The sequence below is a fragment of the Onychostoma macrolepis genome, chromosome 05, assembly GCF_012432095.1.
Source record: "Onychostoma macrolepis isolate SWU-2019 chromosome 05, ASM1243209v1, whole genome shotgun sequence".
Classification (NCBI taxonomy): domain Eukaryota; kingdom Metazoa; phylum Chordata; class Actinopteri; order Cypriniformes; family Cyprinidae; genus Onychostoma; species Onychostoma macrolepis.
The window spans coordinates 3,785,616-3,803,563 of NC_081159.1; the positions used below are offsets into that span (position 1 = coordinate 3,785,616).

General features: G+C 37.1%; 2 protein-coding genes across 3 annotated transcripts in view; both read left to right on the plus strand.

Moving 5' to 3' along the window:
- Positions 1-17,948, plus strand: part of LOC131540312 (uncharacterized) — a 107,679-nt gene that overhangs the window by 53,494 nt on the left and 36,237 nt on the right. The window contains exons 14-19 of the mRNA XM_058774959.1: positions 12,685-12,728; positions 12,839-12,914; positions 15,124-15,198; positions 16,370-16,589; positions 17,005-17,232; positions 17,433-17,574. Of these exons, the coding sequence (XP_058630942.1) occupies positions 12,685-12,728; positions 12,839-12,914; positions 15,124-15,198; positions 16,370-16,589; positions 17,005-17,232; positions 17,433-17,574 (785 nt within the window). The remainder of the gene's footprint in view (positions 1-12,684; positions 12,729-12,838; positions 12,915-15,123; positions 15,199-16,369; positions 16,590-17,004; positions 17,233-17,432; positions 17,575-17,948) is intronic.
- On the plus strand, positions 3,306-11,856 carry LOC131540042 (uncharacterized). 2 transcript variants are annotated; one of them, XM_058774444.1, is made up of 3 exons: positions 3,306-3,687; positions 8,456-10,902; positions 11,583-11,856. In XM_058774444.1, exons 2-3 carry the CDS (start codon positions 8,520-8,522, stop codon positions 11,627-11,629), a joined length of 2,430 nt encoding a protein of 809 aa, XP_058630427.1. In that variant the 5' UTR covers positions 3,306-3,687; positions 8,456-8,519; the 3' UTR covers positions 11,630-11,856. The 2 variants fall into 2 exon arrangements, with proteins under 2 accessions (XP_058630427.1, XP_058630426.1); XM_058774443.1 differs by having other exon boundaries at positions 8,456-11,644.

A 17,948-nucleotide genomic window follows, 5' to 3' on the forward strand; every position in this document is an offset into this window, starting at 1 on the left:
TCATCAAAATTAAAACAAAAAAAACTTTTAAAAATGTTTTACTTTACATGTAATGAATCTAGAATATATGAAAGTTTCACTTTTTGAAATAAGTTACAAAAAATAATGAACTTTTTCACGATATTCAAATTTTTTGAGATGCACCTGTATATATGTGTGCACTTTGTATATTTATGTATGTATAAATATACACACATACAGTATACATTTTGAAAATATTTACATGTATATATTTATATTCATATAATTTCTATATGTATATATATATGCGTGTATGTGTGTATATATGTATGTGTGTATGTATGTATGTATGTATGTATATACAGTATCTCACAGAAGTGAGTACACCCCTCACATTTTTGTAAATATTTTATTATATCTTTTCATGTGACAACACTGAAGAAATGACACTTTGCTACAATGTAAAGTAGTTAGTGTACAACTTGTATAACAGTGTAAATTTGTTGTCCCCTCAAAATAACTCGACACACAGCCATTAATGTCTAAACCGCTGGCCACAAAAGTGAGTACACCCCTAAGTGAAAATGTCCAAATTGGGCCCAAAGTGTCAATATTTTGTGTGGCCACCATTATTTTCCAGCATTGCCTTAACCCTCTTTGGCATGGAGTTCACCAGAGCTTCACAGGTTGTCACTGGAGTCCTCTTCCACTCATCACGGAGCAGGTGGATGTTAGAGACCTTGCGCTCCTCCACCTTCCGTTTGAGGATGCCCCACAGATGCTCAATAGGGTTTAGGTCTGGAGACATGCTTGGCCAGTCCATTACCTTTACCTTCAGCTTCTTTAGCAAGGCAGTGGTCATCTTGGAGGTGTGTTTGGGGTCGTTATGTTGGAATACTGCCCTGCGGCCCAGTCTCCGAAGGGAGGGGATCATGCTCTGCTTCAGTATGTCACAGTACATGTTGGCATTCATGGTTCCCTCAATGAACTGTAGCTCCCCTGCGCTGGCAGCACTCATGCAGCCCCAAACCATGACACTCCCACCACCATGCTTGACTGTAGGCAAGACACACTTGTCTTTGTACTCTTCACCTGGTTGCCGCCACACACGCTTGACACCATCTGAACCAAAAAAGTTTATCTTGGTCTCATCAGACCACAGGACATGGTTCCAGTAATCCATGTCCTTAGTCTGCTTGTCTTCAGCAAACTGTTTGCGGGCTTTCTTGAGCATCATCTTTAGAAGAGGCTTCCTTCTGGGACGACAGCCATGCAGACCAATTTGATGCAGTGTGCGGTGTATGATCTGAGCCCTGACAAGCTGACCCCCTACCCCTTCAACCTCTGCGGCAATGCTGGCAGCACTCATATGTCTATTTCCCAAACACAACCTCTGGATATGACGTTGAGCACCATAGAGAGGCCTGTTCTGAGTGGAACCTGTCCTGTTAAACCGCTGTATGGTCTTGGCCACCGTGCTGCAGCTCAGTTTCAGGGTCTTGGCAATCTTCTTATAGCCTACGCCATCTTTATGTAGAGTAACAATTCTTTTTTTCAGATCCTCAGAGAGTTCCTTGCCATGAGGTGCCATGTTGAACTTCCAGTGACCAGTATGAGAGAGTGAGAGCGATTAACACCAAATTTAACACACCTGCTCCCCATTCACACCTGAGACCTTGTAACACTAACTAGTCACATGACACCCCGGGGAGAGAAAATGGCTAATTGGGCCCAATATGGACATTTTCACTTAGGGGTGTACTCACATTTTTGGTCAGCGGTTTAGACATTAATGGCTGTGTTTTGAGTTATTTTGAAGGGACAGCAAATTTACACTGTTATACAAGCTGTACACGCACTACTTTACATTGTAGCAAAGTGTCATTTCTTCAGTGTTGTCACGTGAAAAGATGATATAATATTTACAAAAATGTGAGGGGTGTACTCACTTCTGTGAGATACTGTGTGTGTGTGTGTGTGTGTGTGTGTGTGTATGTATGTGTATATATATATATATATATATATATATATATATATATATATATATATATATATATATATATATATATATATATATATATATATATATATATATATATATATATATATATATATATACACACACACACTAATATATATTAGTATGTATTGTATAAAAATATTCTTATATAAATGATACAAATCAAATATAAGGGATAATGTGCATACAATCAACCATTATCAATTAAATAAACATGTTCAGGGACATAAAATATTCCTCTGTCTCATGTTGGGGTCCTGATCACCTACTATTTTGTGATAATGAATATAGTAGTTCTCAATTAAGGGACCAAGGTCCACTAGGGGGCCTCAGTAATCTTCCAAAATGGCTTCAGAATTATTTAAAGTAATTTTCATTATTTAAATAATTTACCAATTGATATTTTTTATAATTGTTAAATGCGCACAAGATATGTATCATGTACCTCTTTTAACTATAAAAAAAAAAAAAAAATCTGAAACTTTACATGTACCGCTGAGCTCTCGCTTTTACATTTTTCCTCACTGTGGCGTACAGCCTTGATTAAACAAAATTGGCGGATTTTTAATTAGTCCCCTCAAGAATTGTCAGCAGATATAAAACAATTCTATTGCCAAATTCTGTGCTGTTGTTCTGTTTTTTTTTTTCTTTTATTCATGTATCCATTAGTTCGCTCAAAAATGACTATTCTCATCATTTACTGAACCTTATGTTGTTTCAAACCTATGACTTTCTTTTATTCTGTGGAACTTTTTTTTGTCTGTTCAATGAAACTTTGAAAGAAATGGGGTCAAAAACATTACAACCCACTGACTTTTATTTTATGGGCAAAAAGGATTCATGTTCTCGTGTTCCACTGAAGAAAAAAATCATACAGGTTTGTAACGACATGAAGGTGGATAAATAATGACAGTTTTATTTGTGGATGAAGTAATCCCTTAAGCAATTTTTCTGGCAAAAATTGCTTTAAAAACTTGCTGCACACATGATGCAACTCATCTAGCACTCTGGACACAGCGACGAGATGATGTCATAGTGAGAGGAAGAAGAGTTGTAGGAGAGATGTGGAGTGTGTGCAAGCCTCCGCAAGGGGGAGGAAAAGATAGAGAAACAGATGGATGGAGAAGTGAAGAGTGAATAAGGCAGAAGTGTGTGTGAGAGAGAGAGAGAGAGAGAGAGAGAGAGAGAGGAGAAGGAGAATGGGTGAAAGTGTGTGAACACTCACACACAGCTGAGGGTGGATGTGTTCTTAGCAACAAGCCAGAGGAGTGTAGGAGGAAGAGACTGGAGAATCAGAGATAGAGGAGTGGAACACTGACACAAATGTGTGTGAAGGAGCAGGAATAAGAATAACTCGTATATTTGAATGAATTATAATTGAATCGAGAAGAGGGCATTGAGGAACTTGCCAGGACTGTACAGACTTATTTAACTTGTGCTATAATAGAGAACATAAGCAACTGACAGTGATGATTTTATTTTTAGGTTAACTTATTGGATTGTTGTGGAAGCTGCCTGGAGCTTTGGATAAAAGCTAAATCTGTAATTTTCACTGTATTTTTGACATTTATTTTACCTTTGGACTTGATCAGTCCCTTTTTATGGACTTTCTACATTGGAATCACAATGTGGAGCTCTCTTTATAATTCCAGTCTACTGGAAAATTTTCACTATATAGTTTAACTGATCTGTGCACCTTCAACGTGGTAAGTTGGATGTTTTTTTCTTTAAATACTAAATATTTTTAGATAACATTTTGTTAGTGTTTAGAGAACGTATCTTATTGCAAGCTTTTGCAACATTATTTTAGAAAAGGTTTTGCTTTATTTTCTGTATTTTGTTGCACTATTTAAATATCTTGTTTAATATTATTAAAGATAAAAACTATTTGTGTATGATTTCTTCAAGTATCAAGTATGTATGATTTACTGTATATAGTTTTATGCAATTAAAACTAGTCATCTGAATATTTTCCTCTCTTATCTAAGGTGTCATGCATCCATTGATATAAGTTTGAGTGTAATCGTGTTGGTTAGTGGTACTTTATTGTAATTCAGTGCATGTCCAGTAATATAGATATTGGAGCTGGCTGGTTGTCACACTCTCATTTTCATTTAGTTGCAGTGACTGTGCAGTGAAGTCAACAGGTTGTTGTTCCATGATTATGCTTGCGTTTCATTTTGAATGTGTGGCAGATTTAATATTTACTTCATTTGCATGCAAAAAAGTAGCCAAGTTAAATTCAAAGGTCATGTTGTACTGTCTGTATTGATCAATTAGCTCTTCAATCTTGACCTTCTATGCACTTCTGGCCTTTTATTCTTGAATGAGCTTCTGTGAATACACTAAATAGGTATGGCATTGGAAGGTCGAATACAGAGTACACAAGAAATGGGTAATGGTGCCTGTGGCTGCATGTTTAAGTGAGTTCAGTATGACCCGTGTGGCAGGCAGCCAGAATAAGACCTTGTAAACATTGTTAACAATGCTGCTGCTTAACATCACAGAGATTATTGAGTTTGCTGGAAAGGAGAGATGATATTTTATCTTTATATTTTATCTTTCACTTTTAAACACACACAAATTTTCCTCATAATTCCTGGCTAATAGCATCCCTGACTAATTCTGACATCATTTATGACTATTAGCTTCGCATTTGGAGCTGTTTTTGATTACATGATCATGAAACTGATTGAAGCCAATCACAAACATTCATTTTTTCCTTCCTTCTGGAAATTCCATAAAGTGAGCTGATCAGATCAGAGATTTCAGTTGTGTGCATTAAGCATCAGACAGTCTATAAACAGACTGCGAACAACACATGGGTGTGCCATCTAAGGGTGACACAAGGTCTTATTTTTTTTATTTCCTGAGATCAACTTCCCCTACTAAATCACTTCCTGTCCACTCTTTAGTATGTTGTAAAAAACAAACAAACAATGCATCTCCTCCACCCGACCTGTTGTTTTGAAAAGTTCTTTTCTTTTTGTTCTTATTTGCTTTGTATGTTTGAAGGAACGTTTAGACACAGTATGATCAATGAAATGATCAATATCTGAAAATATGTCGCTGATTGTAGTGAAGAATAAATCTGCCAAGGACATTGTTTAGACTGTGTGCCATTGCTTTGGTAGATGAATGTCTGGTCATTCCACTTGACTGTCTGGATAAAATTATTGTGAAAAAGAGAACGGGACATGGGTCATTATGAGAAAAAGTGAAATAGATTGGCACAGCAATTTTCTATAATTGATCATCTTATTGTGCCTTTGGTTGCTGTTAGAATAATTTCCTATTTTAAGTAAGATGTAATATTTTCACAATTAAAAATTCTGACATACAGATCTGAATCTTCTGTGTGTGTACTATAGAGAGCGTGTCTTCTGTATGTAGCAAGGTCACGGTGTCTGGTAGTGACAGCAAAGACACGTGTTTGAACCCAATCTAAAGCTCAGTGAAAGGCAAGATTAATTAAAAGCCCTGGCTTTCATCACATTGTGCTCTATACCTATAGACAATTATTCTGTTTCACTTGTAATATAATACTGTACATGAAAGATGTGAGAAGTGGTGTGCAAAGCTGTGAACTCTGAAGTTAGTCATTGCCAATTAAAATTCCAATTAATCTTGCAGTCACGAAGAAGCTGTTTATTTTAACCTTCTATTGCATTTTGTCCGTAACAAACATTTTTCTTCAGTTTGACAATAAAATGGTTATTACGTTTCGATGAAGATTATGAATTGTATTTATTTAATACACTTTTTGACTTTGGATCACTGCACTCATGAAATCACCTATTAAATTATTTTACATTTACATTTATGCATTTAGCAGACGCTTTTATCCAAAGCGACTTGCACTGCATTCAAGTAACAGTTTTTACATTTTATCAGCTCTTGCTTTCCCTGGGAATCAAACCCATGATCTTGCGTTGCTAGCGCCATGCTCTACTATTTGAGCTACAGGAAAGCTGCCATTTAAAATTTTAATGGATTTTTATTTTTATTTTTTTTGCACCCAGTGAACTAATTTTAAAAGTCAAATTATTTGCATGTAATGAACATTGCATAATGTTTGTTGCCTAGGAGAAACATTGTTATTGTTAAAAGGAAAAGGGGATGAAATATTGGAACTCAAACACTGGAACTGAATTTTTGCCCTCATAATTCTCCAGTAGAGGCTTAAGAATAGTAACGTGTAGCATCTTCCGGACAGCTGTAGGGTGAAATGACTCTGAAATGATTTTAGCTGCCCCAAGTGAAACGTTCCTCAAGCACTCAGTGTCACAGACGCCTCACTTTGCCTGGCACCTCTTTTTTTTATATACATTTTTTCTTCTCGTATACCTCATTTTTTTTCTACCTTCCTGTCTCAGTGTCTCACTGAGGTGAATGTGCTCCACGCTTAAAAGTTGAGTGGTAGTAGGTTTACCCTGCTTTCTTCTCCCAGCATCCCCTACGCCTCTGTTTGTTCTGTGCCTTTGTCTTCCACGCTTTTAGGCAGACAGAAAACGCATGCCTTGAAGATTTGGGCAAAACACATACGTGCAGAATGGCGTTACCTTTAGCCTTGTGCTTCAGTGATCTCAAAAAGCCACATTAGTGTGCTTCTCACTGTGCTTATGTGGATCACTCACCCCTGAATGCCCTTACCTACAGTGAAAGACAGAGACAGAGAGAGAGAGAGAGAAAGTGTGGAAAAGGCGAGACTGTGAGGCATGCAAGCAGACTAGTGAAGCATAAGACTGCGTAAACAAAATGTGGCTTTTGAAAACTCACATCCAGTTGTTGCTAGTTAGACCAGTGTTGAGTGTACGATCGAGACAGGAGATGCAGAAGGACTAAGCTATGCATCACATATGAGTGATATATAACACTTCTGCCTCAACTCTCACCATGTCTAACACTGGTTTAAAAACTGTGGCTATAACTCATCTTCTCTCAGCCTCACTGTCCAATCTAACGCCACCTCAGAGAGACATTCTCGACCGTGTACTTATTTAGGAGAGACTGCTAAAATATGCAGTTGGTGTCTGTCAAAAATCATATGCAGCATGCAGACTCACAGAACAAGGGTGTCAAAATAAGATAAGCAGAATAACTGACTCTCTTTTGAGTTATACCAGCTTAACATCCATGGATTGCTTTACAATTCCTGATTGCCTGCATGTGTAACTTGTCTTATTAAGTTGATGCTTGGGAGAAGATAATAGTATTTCAAAGAGAAACATAGATGGAAAAAAAAACAAAAAACAGAAGAGTGAGTTTTATGCAGGTAATTGCCATCTTAGAATATAGATACTGCAGGTATATGCATGGTTTCCATAGCTACTGATCCAGCGTCACATGATTTTGCACAAACATGTGACATTTTCTCTGCTTAATTGACTCTCCACAAGGAGTCGATGAGCCAGCATGCCTCTTCAGCTCTCCTAAAATTCCAGTTATTTTTATATACTGAAATCCAAAAATGAATGAAATGTTCCAGAGTCTGTATTTTGCAGATTTTCCATGACAAAATTGTATCTTGCTGTATTTCATATTTTAGTATGCTTAAAGAATAAGACAGGCATAGCAAATAGTATGATGCACCAAGATTTACAAAGTGAATAGTCATTTGTGGTTTTAACGCAGCTCTATTGTAGGTAAACATTCTTTTTATTGATTTATGCATTCAGTCGCACACATATCTATATGTACTAATAGAAATTGCATATAATATAATGTCAGTGTTGTTTTGCTATATTACTTTACTGTTGCACTGTGTTGCCATGGATTTAAGTGAATGTTCTTAAAAGGTGTTTAGTTTATCTTTTGTGCTGCTTATCTGTTGTATGTTTTCTCTCCAGCAGATAAGCAAAGCCAAAAGTGCTGTTGCATTTTCAGTCTTTGTATACTACTGCTAGAATGCTAGTAATGTTACTTTATTTCCTTTCACTGTTATTCATTTTTGTTTTATTTGTTTTATTTTTATTTTTTTTTATTTAGGTATTTATTTGCTTCACTAATTTTCACATTCTTTAGGTATTTGTGTGTGGTAGATTTTTAGATTTTTGTTTTCGAGATAAAAACAAAGGGATCATTTTCATTGTGTTTCTGAGGTGAAAATGCTAGTCAGCCTGATAGAGCTGCTCATTTTGGCATATTAATATAATTAGGGTATATTTCCACATTATTCAAATAAATCTTACCACTGTCAATGGTATTTTGGACCAGGTAATGTGAAAAAAAAAAAAAAATATATATATATGATAAATTCTCTGTGTTGTTGATTACTTTGTGTTATTGCAAATACATGACAACTTTGATAAGGGAGGAAATTAACTGAAGGTATGGTGCTAAATTAGTCATTTACTTTTCTTGACCAAATCGGTGCACTTGCACTGGTGTGATGCTTTAAGATGTACTTTTCCGCCATTGTCATGAATTTAGGTCCGCTTAAGTCGACTGATAATCTGTCACTTATATCATCAGATGCTGTATTTCAAGCCTGAGTAATGTGATTCAGCTCTACAGCACGGAAGAAGGGAGGAAAACAATGTTCTCCCGCAACCGCTGCAATGGACAGGATGGCACGGGCGTCCCTCAATATCCCCGACCCAAAAAGAAAACTTCAGCGCCAAAGAGAAGGCAGCCTAATCCCAAAGTTGCTCTGGTGTTGCGTGGGAAAATTCATCGTTTCTTGCAAGGATCTGCAGATCATTCTGTCCAGCCTTCTGGTCTTTATTATACTGGAATTGAGGAAGAGGATGAAGAGGGGGAAGAGGATGTTGAAAAGCTGCAGAACTACTGCAGGAGAGGATTAGCTTCAGCAGAGGTCTGTTGCTCACCTCAGGTGCCAAACGGACTTGAGCTGGGAGCGTTTTCTGGGGCAGCTTGTGTTGGGGAAGTGGAACTAAATCGAGAAGGAGGCATCAGAATTCCTTGCACTTTGCAGCACAACAGTAATCCGACAGTAGTTCAAAACCAAATGACCCAAGATCTAAATGGGACTAGGTTTTCGTCTGGAAGAGGAGTTGATGGTGAGCCTAAAAGACAGACTGAGACTTTGCTGTGCAGGTTAAATATGGCGATGCTGGATGAAGTCGTGGAGGGGAATAATGAGGACTATCAAGAGGAAGAATCGAGTGCTATCGTTGAGCACATTCTGAAGGAATTGCGAGGGATCAACAAAATTCAAGAAGAGATATCAGACTTGAGGGAGTACCTGTCATCTGTTCGTGGCTCTGTCGAGGAGGTCTCTAGCTGTGTAGATGCCGTCCTAATGGAGATCGAATGCATGCGGTCTGGAAACAAATCTGGTGTAGAGACTTGGCCAGGAGCAACTGGTGGCACTGAGGGTCACTCCCACCACACTCACAAATCAAATAACACTGTTAGTATAGGCTGCTACACTGTTGAATCCTCAAGTAGCTGTGGTGATATACTCTCAGAATATCAAGTCGTTGATGGGAAGCACAAAGAGGCACCAAGGCACTCTGCTTTCAGTAGTGTTGAGACGCCAAACCGCAATGAGCATCATCCTTTTACACAAGAAGCATCTAATCAAAGGTCTGATGTATCTCAAGGTGCAAGGAGAAGAAAGCTTAGCTTTGGTTACCTCGAGCGCCAGGATGGACAGGACTGTCCGAGCACAAGTTCCCTATCTTCGGGTCAGAGTTCCAAGTCTGAATCTGATCCAGAAAGACCCACCTCTGAACATGGCAAAGCAGGGGATGAAAGTCAGACCTGGAACCCAGTGGCTTTAAAACATAGTGTAAGTGGAGAGATCGGTTGGAGCGAAGATGATTCTTGCTCCAGACAAGGCAGTTTTGAAGAGGCAGAGTGCTGCATGGGTGAAGTGGACCGCTGGAACCCATCAAGAGCTGCAAGTACTTGTACGATGGACACCTCAGATCAAATATCCATAGTATCTGTTAAACACTACAACTCTCCTGATAGTACAAGCAATAGAGAAGATTGGAAGCTGTATGATGCAGAAATGCTGCCTGAAGAACCTGGTTTGGTCTGTCATAATTGCAATGCAGATGGTAAATGTCCTCAGAGTTCTGTGTATCAGAATCACGTGTCGTCTTGTGAAAATTGCGTAGTTCCATTTAAAAGTGAGTCAACAGAAAGTGTGATGATTGAGCCATCTAGGAGCCTTCTATATGAAGGTACATGTAATCGAAATGTCCCTGGTTGGAAGCCAGGCTCGGCTGGTGACAGTAATGTGGCGGTTAATGTAAAAAAGTTTGGTAGAGCAGTTCTCGACTTCAAAACTGCCTTGCGGGGAGCTCTGAAGAAGATGGATGGAGCTAGTGCTACTTTGCCTGGTGAAAGCGTTGAAGTCCATACGCAGATCTCCCTGTGTGAGGAACAACAAGGAATGGTAAATGTCGTAAATACTGAGACACCAAATTTAGACATGCCTCAAATGGAGATGGAGAGTACACAAACAGAAACTAATTATTCTGAGCAGCCTCAAGCCATCAGTACGGAGAAAGGTTTCGTAGAGATACCTCAATGCCTCTCCACCAAAGCAAAACCTGAATCGCCTCCTCACCAGCAAAATATTGAACATTCAGAACATCCAAATTCTCCAGGGTTGGACTCCTCCACCAGTAATGCATCAGATGCTACATCTGGACATCCAACCAATGCTCATTTACCACAGTTTTTCTCTATAGACATTATCCCAGACTCTTTTTCCACTGAGGAACTAGCCGTAGAAGAGGAGCAAAGAACGCTAGCGGGGGAAACGCAGCCTCCCACCGATTCCTCTACAGAAGGAGGTAGTGAAGCAGAGCTTAGTCAGCGGGATGCACGTCGTCTGAAGTGCCTCAGGAGTTTCCAGCAGATTCTAAGGCAGAAGAGAGAGTCCAGAAGACAACTCAGTATAGTGACCATGTCAACATTTTCTGAAGATGATTTGAATCCAGGTATATTGAGTTTGGAGGCTCTAAACTTTCCTATTCATTGTTCTCCTTCATTGTCACATGTTAGAAGTTCTTGTCTGAAGTTTTTTAAATTTGCAGTGTTAGTGGATTTCTGTGAACTCCAATCTTTTGAAATTTATGTCAGAAAAGGAAAGCAAATCATTCTGATGTGCTTTTCCATGGCTATGCACATCAAACATGTCTCACAAATAACATTTAAACACTTTTTTTATGTTTCTGTAAAATATCAGATCTCATCAGAAACGTAGCCAGTGGGTGTTTGGTCCTTTCCTGCAGATATATTAGCAAGCATCCTGCTGGGTGTTAAACTAGTCTTGTTCCCCAGGCTCAAACAAACTAATTACACTCATCGAACTGAAATGAAAACAAATCTGACATGAAAGTAGAGTGCAGTGAAAATTTAGGAGCCATTATAAATGAATAATAAATCTCGGTGAAACTTTTATGAACTGTCTAGATCAATTGCGAAATCCTCACAGTTATGCAGTTCTTGTTCTCGGTCCATGTACACAGGGTTATTAAACTCCCTGTCTGGAGGTGTAAATATGTTCTTGGACAACAAGTTTAATTGCGTTATAATGCTATGTCTAGTTAAAGAGCGCTGTCTAGTTCCTGTTAAAAATGGTGTGATAGCTTGATGTGCTGTCTGTTGTTATTTTCAGATGGAAGCCTGGATGAAGATCAGGTTATATATTTTCACATGGTTTAAAAAGTGCCTTGATGTTTTATGTTTGCACTGCTAGAGATAAATAATGCACTTTGAAGGTCTTTAGTGAGCATGGTGCTAACAGGCTCCATTGATTTGGATTTCCTGCATTGTGTTGAGTTACTTGTGTTTGTGTTTTATTTCATTTTTTAAATCATGCCTTGTTCTCATGGCTTGTAGTCTATGCTGCATTGTAAACATTACACACATTTTCAGTCTATGTTATTGATTGTGGCTCATTAAAGTATCCCTCCAGGTTATACTGTATAAAATAGAAACTGTGATGGCAGATTCATTTTAAGGCCTAGAGTTGCTGAGTCAGAGTTTTATAGCAACGATTTTTCCCTCAGCCTTTTTGTTCCGAGGGGTTTGGCTTTACAGATGATTTTGCATAGGGAATTTATTGATTTTGTTGCAATTACATTAACAATTAATCTCTTTTGGAGTAAGAAATGCTTCATTTAGTGCACAGACTGTTGCCAAATGATGAGTTAAGAGATACAATGATCTGTTTTTTGACACGGCACAGAGGTGGCATAAATACTACTTCAATAATTTGTCCTAATTATATAGTAAATAAAAAATATTCTAAATATAAAAATATTTTAAAGTTATTAAATTATTTTCTAAATTTTTTTTATTTTATTTTTTTTTTATACAAAGCATGATATAATTGCTTCTTTGAAAGATAAGTCTTAATCTTTCTGCATTCACATCAAAAGCAAAAATACTTTTCTCTTGTTAGATTTAGGTTACTATTGTGCATCTTGAAAGTGCATTAAATTGTGATTTTTCTGACAGGAAGTTACATCAGAGAGTTCTGAGCCTTTGCATGTCTAATCTTGTCTTGACTAGAATTGTTCTCATGACTGGAACATTCTGCTTGTATATTCATGAATATAGTGGTGAAATTCAATCAACCAAACAGCAGGCCTTTCTCTATTCCTCTTTCTCCTTATTTCCCATGTTTTTATTAAGTGCTGTTTTTGTTGTCTATGTGAAGCTTTAACATTTTGTATGTGTTTTAATGCATCACAATTTGGTCAACCTCTCAACAGAATATCAATGGAGACCATAACAAACATCCATGGGCCAAACCTGGGTATGACCTCTTACTCATTCACTTTCACTGTTTGAACCATGTTGATGTTTAGCTGTTCTTTACCAAACATTAATTTTCCATTACTGGAATATCCATATTATTATCTTCAGGGGAGGAGGAATATTTGGCATTGATAGCATGCCTGACCTTAGGAAGAAGAAGCCTATCCCCTTGGTTAGCGAAGTGGTGAGTGATTATTATTATTATTATTATTATTTTTATTTTTTTCATATTGTTCCATATTGAAACGCAACATTGTCACATTTTTGGTAATATTTCCCTGTCTACTAATTATATCAAAATATTAGTTATTATAATCTTCAATTGTAATCTAACTCTTATCTAATATAATTGAATGTTTAGCTGAAATCTGATCTGATCTATTGTCATAATTTTTTCTTATGCTTTCCTTCATCACTAGGCCATGGTAAGTAAACCCTTCTATTACGGAATGCTTTGTGTATGTATTTTTTATTTATTTTATTTTTTTGAGCTTTTACTCAAAGCAGACTGAAAGGGAATCCTATATCCTACACATTTTGTAGGCATATGTTTTCATTTTTTAGGTCTAAATTGTTATTTAAGCTATAACACGGTGTTTTACAAAGACATGATGTAAGAAGATTCCAGTGACAAGCAATTTCTCTGTCCACACTGAAGGCAAAAGTGCTGCCATTTTTTCACACACAAAAAGTATGATATAGATTATACAGATGTAGATTATATGTCAAAAATGATTTGTGCTCAGTTTCATTTTCAGTGTGTGATGGCATCATCTTTGATTTGATGCTCGATTCTGGTGTGATTGCAGTGAGCAGTAATACTACATCACCAATGAATGACCATATGACATTCTGTCTCAGAAGGGTTTGATATTACAAGTGGTCTGTTTTTGTTTATAATGGATTATGGTGTTCAAGTCAATGTAATTTTCCAGCAATGTCGTAATTGAATGTCTTCTCTTCACCCTTAAAGAGGGACATCTTATGTGACTGATGCATTAAAAACCAGACAAGTGTGCATACGATTGAGAAACTGAGCTTTATTTGACGTGCTCGTCTTCTCCTCCAGTTCACTGACTTGCCCATGAGTCAGAAATGGGGAACTTTCATCAATCAGTCTTTGTTGCGACACAATAAAACTGAAACCCACACAGATACATTTGACATGCTGTGGAGGGGACAAAAAAAGCTAAATAAAAACAGGCTTGATCTGAAGCTTGTGACTTGCACAACAGTTTTCATGCCAACAAACGCTTCTTTTTTTCTTCTTTTGTGTCTGTAGAAGATGTTTTAAGCTGAATATAAACAGGTTATTGCACAACTCTGGAAAACTCTATTCTGAATGCTCAGTCGCTGAATTTGGTGGTCAAATATTATGTGTAATCAAACATCAAACAGTCATATATTGTACATATCTTAAAACATTTTATAATTAGAAGTTAATATATATTAACATACATATAAGTTACAAAGCGTAACATTATTCAATAGTGCATTATCCAATAATAACATATTCCATAATAGTGGTGTTCATTGGTTAAACACTTGCTTTAACATTAAACATTTACAATGTTACCCATAATTAGAGCTTTCGAGAATTTTATACAAGTGATAAATATTATCATATGTTTTATCCTTCATTATTTTGTGTCTAAATTTTAATACTTTTTGTTAATAATCATTTAGGTGTGCCATCCAAATGATAAATAAGGGGAAAAAATACTCTGATATCATTGAATTTGTATGACGCTGCAACTTGATTTTCCTTCTTTTTGTTTGTAGAAATGACATTTTCTCCTAGCAATGTAATATCGATCCTTGTAGTTAGCTTTCAGGCCTTTTTTCATCGACTGAACCTTAACCATGACCTGCCAGCCCCCTCATTCACCCTGTGCCACAATTGACTTGCTGAGCAATTGGTGGCTCGAGAAAAGATAAAGCCAGGCCATTTGCGTGTTTTGAATCACTGTCATTAGCTATGAGAGTCTAAATTGTGCTCTTATCTCTGTTCTCATGGAAAATCAATCTTTGGAGTATTGGTCTGCCTTTAGCTATGTAACAATCACCGAGAGTTCAGCATGTTGTACCAGCGGTCTATCTAGACTGGTTTTTGTGTGTTGTTGTTGGTACTGTTCTTTATTATGGGATTTCTTTATTTACAGAGTTAGCTATGAAATGCTAAAAGCTATTTAATTAGCCAAAGTACCCTTAATGTCCGAATAGTGCTTAGCATATTAATGGAAATGTAGTAGACACAAGCATAGAACATCATTTACCAGGTTTTTAAGGAAACATTAATAAACCCACTGGGAGAGCACAAAATGGTGTAATGAGAACTACTATTACTAGTTGTTAATAATTAGGCACATGTTCATCCTTTGTTTCCCTCTCAGTCTCTTGTGCAGTCCAGGAAAGCAGGGATCTCGCATGCATTAGCTGCACGCTCTTCACTGAAGGACGAAGAACTGGTAAGAGATGCAAAATACACAAACATCTGTCATCTATCTGCTTCTCAGTTTATCAAGTTGTTCATGTTGTAACAAGAGTAGCAACAGATATTTTCTTCTGCATTGCGACACGTTTGAGTGAAACAGATCTTCGAAAAAGAACAAATGGAGTGCAGGACTTGGTTCTATCATTGGTTGTTGATTGGATGGAGGCAGATCTAAATGCAATACAGTAATTACAGTAGATTGTGGGCGGGGTAAACGATTAGAAGAGTCCAGCATGTTACCAGAGGGAAGAAAAAAATTAAATGAAAGATATGCATGGATAAACTGTTCAGAAGATGCTTTTAAAAAAAGAGAGGGTGTGTTTTTATGCTGACTTTAATGGCATTGCAAAAAGGAAAATAAGTTACTACTCACTGAAAAGCCATGATTAACATCATTGATGATCAATGTCATGTGGTCACATGTATTATAACCAGTAACCATGTGACAGTTTGAATGTGATTTTCAGTAAATAATGATTTGATTTGTATCATATGTATTCATTAAAAAGTAATAATACTTACATACTTCATTTTTTAAATTTAAATGAAATAATTGTCTTTCAGCAGACTTTCAAAAGTAATATACAGTAGCACACCAATCATTTTTATAGCTTTATTATATTAACAGTGCTTTTTGTCATTTTTATAGCATGACAGCATCTGTCTCCTTTTAATTTCATTGCATTGTGTTTTTTTTTTTCCGTGTTGTAATGATAATAGAGTAATTGTTGGCATAATTCTAGATAAAATGTCTTCTATCAAAATGTAAAGGTACCCTTCAAAATGCTCTGGACTGATGAATGTTTTTGAAACATTTTTCAAAAACGAAAATAGATGTACGCCACCTACACTTTATGTAGATAAAGATGTGATGTGGCTCTCATTTGGTCATCAGTTTGACACCTGTCTGCCCACTTCCATAACTACACCTACAACATGAACCAGGACCAGAATTTATAAAGAGCGTCTTTGTATTCTTACCTTTTTACTTCTCAATGCTTTTTCCTATTTTCAGTTTGAACAGTTTTTAACTACTTCGTGATTTTTCATTTCAACACGTCCTACATGTGATCTGGGGTTTGTTTTGAAATGTCGTCTGCATTTTCTGGCAGAAACTATTTTCAGTGTATTTTCTCTCTCTGTAGAAGAATCACGTGTACAAGAAGACCCTTCAGGCTCTGATTTACCCTATTTCTTGCACGACACCCCATAACTTTGAAGTGTGGACGGCCACCACGCCTACCTACTGCTACGAGTGTGAAGGTTTGTTGTGGGGCATCGCACGGCAGGGCATGCGCTGCTCAGAGTGTGGAGTCAAATGCCACGAAAAATGCCAGGAGCTTCTCAACGCAGACTGTTTACAGAGTGAGTCACCAACCAAATACAGAAAAACAAGCAACAACAAAACAAGCCTAAATGTATTATTACTTTAGTGTTCCTACAGCAATTACAGTTAGCTGTTCATTTATTTTTTTAAGCACTATCCCTTGTGAATATTACATCTGTGGCATTGATAAATGCTTTTTTTAATGAAAGTAACCAACTCCGTGAGGAGAAACCATGTAAAAATGAGTAAGAAATATTTAAGATTACACACTATGCAGTTTCTGAAATACTTGCCAAAAATGCAAAAAGAATGTAAATGTAATGCAAATGTAAAATAGAAACCTTTTCACTAGTGCAGTATACAGTATTTGTCATGTTTTTGATCCCTTTTTTATTGCATGTTTTATTTTGCGATTTTAAATTATATTATTAAACACTTTTCTACAATTTCTAGGAGCTGCTGAGAAGAGCTCCAAAACGGGAGCAGAGGATAGAACCCAGCATATCATATCGGCCATGAAGGACCGCATGAAGATCCGAGAGAGGAACAGGCCTGAAATCTTTGAAATTATAAGGCTTGTGTTCAATGTGACTAAACTGAACCATGCTCAGCAGATGAAGGCCATCAAACAGACTGTGCTTGACGGAACATCAAAGTGGTCTGCCAAAATCTCCATCACGGGTACGGAAGCAGGGACAGCTGTTATTGCTCTGATACCTTTCAGTAATCTACATTTTCAAGGAATGGTTGTATAAATGCAGATTTCTAATAGGGCTTTTAATAATATGCACTGTGCCAGCATTGGAATACATTTTTCACATTTTCTTTTTTCTGATTGTGGGTTAATCTTACAAGAGTCTGTGTGTATGTGTGTCTTCCAGTGGTGAGCGCTCAGGGCCTGCAGGCTAAGGACAGAACTGGTTCCAGTGATCCGTATGTGACCGTTCAGGTTGGCAAGACTAAGAAGAGAACCAAAACTATCTACGGTAACCTCAACCCTGTGTGGGAGGAGACATTCAACTTGTGAGTATTATACAATATTTTCTGTTCTCTTTGTTCTTTTGGAATCCTATCTTTTATCTGCTGTGTTTTATTCTCATTTCTTTTCAATGTAATCAGGAAATCATTGCTTAGGTGTTGTTATATGTCATCACCCTTTTCTCCAAAGGTTTCTTAGGAGAAGTAAAAATAGAAACAAGAGTATGGAGCTGTAAAATAAACGTGAATGGCATAGCTCAAGTAATTTGGTTGGTATTGGGATCTCTGACATTTGAGTGCACACTTTGGTATCTTGGAAAATCTGATCACAGTTTGTTTGATTGTTGAGAAGAAACCCCACAGGAGATGCATGAAATTACTGGAAATTTTGCTCTTGACAAAAAAAAAAATTCTAAGAA

Bases quoted from the DNA above. Each gene is read 5' to 3' on its own strand.
- LOC131540042 (XM_058774443.1), top strand. From the start codon at position 8,520: ATGTTCTCCCGCAACCGCTGCAATGGACAGGATGGCACGGGCGTCCCT.